General features: G+C 48.5%; 1 protein-coding gene across 1 annotated transcript; it reads left to right on the top strand.

Moving 5' to 3' along the window:
* The first annotated feature begins 216 nt into the window (after nt 1-216).
* On the top strand, nt 217-888 carry NOG (noggin). Its single transcript, XM_072881357.1, has one exon. It carries the CDS (start codon nt 217-219, stop codon nt 886-888), a length of 672 nt encoding a protein of 223 aa, XP_072737458.1.
* Nucleotides 889-4,278: the final 3,390 nt, after the last annotated feature.

The following is a 4,278-nucleotide window of genomic DNA, read 5'->3' as shown; positions in this document are numbered from 1 at the left end:
AGAAGCCTGCAAGAGAGTGTTTGCAGGGGGCTTGTTCTCCGGGCTTATTAGGGGGCTGTCTTTGCCGGTGGTGCGGGGAGTGGAGGTGATCCCCCTTAAAGACAAGCTATTTTGGATATCCCCATACAAGTTTTCTGATGTATTTGCTTGCACCTTCTTCCCCTGCTGTTTGGTGAACCCAGCCCCCCTCTTCCCCCCCCCACCGGTCTCCCAAGGATGGATCATTCCCAGTGCCTTGTGACTATATACGCCTTGGTGGTTCTGCTGGGTCTCCGGCTAGAGCAAGGCGCCTGCCAGCACTATCTGCACATCCGACCGGCTCCCAGCGACAACTTGCCCTTGGTGGATCTAATCGAGCACCCGGACCCTATCTTTGACCCCAAGGAGAAGGATCTTAACGAGACCTTGCTAAGGAACCTCATGGGCGGACACTTCGACCCTAACTTTATGGCTATTTCCTTGCCCGAGGACCGGCTTGGAGTGGACGATCTAGCTGAGCTGGACTTGCTGCTCAGGCAGAGACCCTCGGGAGCGATGCCCAGCGAAATCAAAGGGCTGGAGTTTTACGACGGGCTGCAGCCGGGCAAGAAGCACAGGCTGAGCAAGAAGCTGCGCAGGAAGCTGCAGATGTGGCTCTGGTCCCAGACCTTCTGCCCGGTCCTATACACGTGGAACGATCTCGGCAGCCGCTTTTGGCCCCGGTATGTCAAAGTGGGCAGCTGCTACAGTAAAAGGTCTTGTTCAGTCCCAGAAGGCATGGTTTGCAAACCTGCCAAGTCCGTGCATTTAACGATCCTGAGGTGGAGGTGCCAGCGCCGGGGAGGGCAGAGGTGCACATGGATACCCATCCAGTACCCCATCATTTCGGAGTGCAAGTGCTCCTGCTAGGGCTTGCACTGACCTTCGCTCGCCCCTTCTCCAGCGGACTCACGTGGACCTTTGCTGCAACAAAAATAAAAGACTTTTGCTTTCTGGTTAACGTTGTAATGCACTGTAACGTGTAGGAGAATGTATATTGTGTGTATATATGGCACCGTTTTAATATACTATTAAAAGGTCAGTATTATACGTGAAATAATCAGCGTCTACTGTATTTTTAAGACTATTACCCTGATCGTTGCTAATGTATCTTTTTTTTTTTTTTTTGTATTTATATTCCAGAGAGAAGTTGCTTCGCTTTGGCGAAGTAGGTTTTTTGTTTGTTTTTTTTTTTTAATAAAAGGATTAAAAAATACAAACCAAACTTTTTGATAAGAAAACGTTTTAAAGCTATTTTCCATTATTCGGAAAGCGTGTGTGGGGGGTTTTTTCCTTTTTCCTTATGGACTTTAGATTTAAAATAAAAAAGAATAAACGCCTAGAGCACAATGTTATTGTAAATAGAGAGAACAGTTTGAATGACTTAATCCTATGTAAATGAAGAGTATCTGCTATTTATTCTTTATATCCTTGTAGTAAAAGTGCAGTGCAGAATTAAAGTCAACCACTAAAACACGAGCCGTTTGGATTCTGTTTGCTTTCTGGTTTGGCCGCCTTCGGGGGGGCTTTCTTCTCTCTCCTCCTCGTTCTCCACGCTCAGCAGGACGTCTCGCGGCGCAGGGGGAGGTGGGAACCTGCTCACGACCCTCCGAGGAGGGAAGCTGTGGCACCGACGCGACGGGAGCGCCCCGGGGATCCGGCCCCGCGCGTGGGGCAGGCGAGGAGGGGCTGGGCGGGGGGGGCCCCGGGCGGGGGGTCCCCGCCGGCCCCGCGCTGCGCTGTCCCCCGTGGAGCCGCTCGCCCTCCGCCGCGCAGGCGGAGCGCGCCCGGTGGCAGCTGGTTTGGGATTTTTTTTAACCGCTTGACATTTCATTTACAACGGGACACGTGTCTTTCACACCTACCATTGTGGTGGGACACTGCTGAAACTTGACCCTTGGGCTCCGGGGGTTTGCAGCGCAGACACGTTATTAGCCTGATCCTATGACAGCCTCGCACAGCCTCCCTGCCCGGCCGCAGTCGCCCCTCGCAGCCCGGTTAACTCTTTGGGCTCCCGCCAGCCCCGGGCGATCTCTCCGCTGACGGCTGCCCTCTCCAGCTTCCCCCCCCCCTCCCCGGGCAGGGCAGGGCAGGGAGCACCGGGCTCCCCCGCGCCCGCACGCCGCGCTGCAGTCCGGCTCGCCCGCGGACGCCGCTGCCTCGCAGGCGCCCGATGTCCCGCAGCCGCCGCCTCCCCGGCCCGCCTTCCGCGGGGCCCGCGGCGCCGCTCCGCCCGCTCCCCCCCGCCGCCGGCTCCGGCGTTGCCCGCCCCCAGCGCTGGGCAGCCTGTGGGGCTCCGCTCCAGCCCCCGCGCTCCGCTGTCCTCTCCGGGGCGCGGGGCACCGGCCGTGGGGAACGTCCCCGGCCCGCGGGGCGCGCTGTGCTCCGCGGGGCGCGTAACTGTCCTGCGGCTCGATAAGGACCCGTCGCAATTTCCGAAGTGTTTGACTTGTGCGTGCTGGGAAACCCGACGGTTAGTATCTCGTAGATACCAACTGCGAAAACAAACTGTCCACGTGTTCTTCAGAGGCGCCCTGACAGTGCAGAAAGCCTTTTCCTTATTTATCTTGGAATCAAAAAACTTTTTTTTTTCTCAAACTCTGAGGGAATCTATGCTAATTATTTTAAACCCGTAGGTCTTTCATTGACACAACCCAGATTGACACAACCCCTGCTTTCTCTAACGTTTAGTTCGCCTATCTCCGAATGCATATTCATTCCCTCCCTCGCTCTTTCGGTGCGTTTTACCACCCGTCTCTTTGCTTCTAATTTCAATAGTTTGGGAAAAAAAAATCAGATCTTGGGACATTTAGGGTATTCATTAACCTAGTGAAGAGGAACAGAGGCATTATTACTCACATAGAAGGCACCCTGCCCCCATGTCTATCTAAGGGTTCATTGTAAAAGGATTAAAAGTTAAAGACCTTCATCTTATGATTCTTTCATTTAATCTTCGTGGCGCCTGAAAGACATGCTGGATGGATGATCACATTTAAAATATTCCTAATGTCGGCTACCTTAGGACTCCAGGCAGGGCAAACAAACGTAATTTATTTCTAGAAGAAAGGGGATATTGAGATGTTTAAGTTTATGAACCACCATTACCATGTATATTTGTTAGGTTCTGACAAATACCCAAATAACATTAAAATCAGCCATTCATCACATATGAATTTATGCAAAACCTTCTATGCCTGGGGCCAATATTTTTTTAGACAGAGTTTCACTTGCAAAAAAAAAAAAAGTTTATTTAAAAAAAAGCCAAAAGCAAGAGTTTTTCATGACTGGTAAACACGAGAATTATGTGAACAGAAACTATTTCATGCTGGGATGGCAGCCAGGGACTCGGGAATGTCAACAAAAGTTCTCCGAAGGTTGAAAATGTCACTGGATTACAATACAAGGTCCTTTGCCCCATTAGCAAACTCTACTAAAGTAATATTCCCACTACTTAGCGAGGGGATTCACCCAGTGATTTATCTGTCTGTGATCCGAGCAATGGGGCAAACAGAGACTTCATCTGGAAACCACCTCTGACTGTTTGCTTTAACATTTTAAATTTTTATGTGTGCAGAGAGGTGTGTGTATTTGTGGATGTTATGCGAGTGTAAAATAAGTGTGTTGTTAATATAGTCTAAATATCTATCACTGTATCTGTCTTATTTTTAATCTGCTAGTCATTGTAATCAGTAAGACATATGTACATACACGCTTTCTCAACTAATAACGCCCTGTTACTAATAAATTTACAAGAATAGTTTGGGTTAAAAAAATCAAGTTTCCCCATCCGCAAGGCCCGTGATTTTTTTTTAAATAAATAACCAAATTTTGTCAGCTGGTAGAGCAAAAATAAACTAGTAGTTTTCACTGTTGTTTCTGGTCAGGTTCACTTTCTGGTCCTCCTGCCCTAGTGTTGAAATGTTTGGCTTGTAGTGGAAGTGTTTCAAGCCAAACAAATAAAATATCTTTCTGATGAATGTTTCTATGCAAATCTTTTTAATATTGGATTTTGTAATATGTTTTTAAAGCAAAATTGAATTATGGCTCTTTTAAATTGAAATCAATTCATAACACAGCCAAGTTTTGTTTGCTGATCTTTGTAGTGGCATCATAAGACCTCACAGAGACCACTGTGGCAAAGAAATAAGAAGGGAAAGGTTGAAAGTTTGCTTTTAGTTACTCTTCAGTTTCTTCTTTTGCAATTTTAGCATCTTAAAGTGTAATATTAGAAACTTAAATTCATTTCTGCCTCCGCCATAG

This window comes from Ciconia boyciana, chromosome 16 (genome assembly GCF_034638445.1).
Source record: "Ciconia boyciana chromosome 16, ASM3463844v1, whole genome shotgun sequence".
In the NCBI taxonomy this organism is placed as follows: domain Eukaryota; kingdom Metazoa; phylum Chordata; class Aves; order Ciconiiformes; family Ciconiidae; genus Ciconia; species Ciconia boyciana.
The sequence above is the reverse complement of the archived record's forward strand: the minus strand, read 5'-3'. Positions and strand labels throughout refer to the sequence as shown.

Excerpts from the sequence above, each read along its gene's own strand:
- NOG (XM_072881357.1), top strand. The coding sequence starts at position 217 with ATGGATCATTCCCAGTGCCTTGTGACTATATACGCCTTGGTGGTTCTG.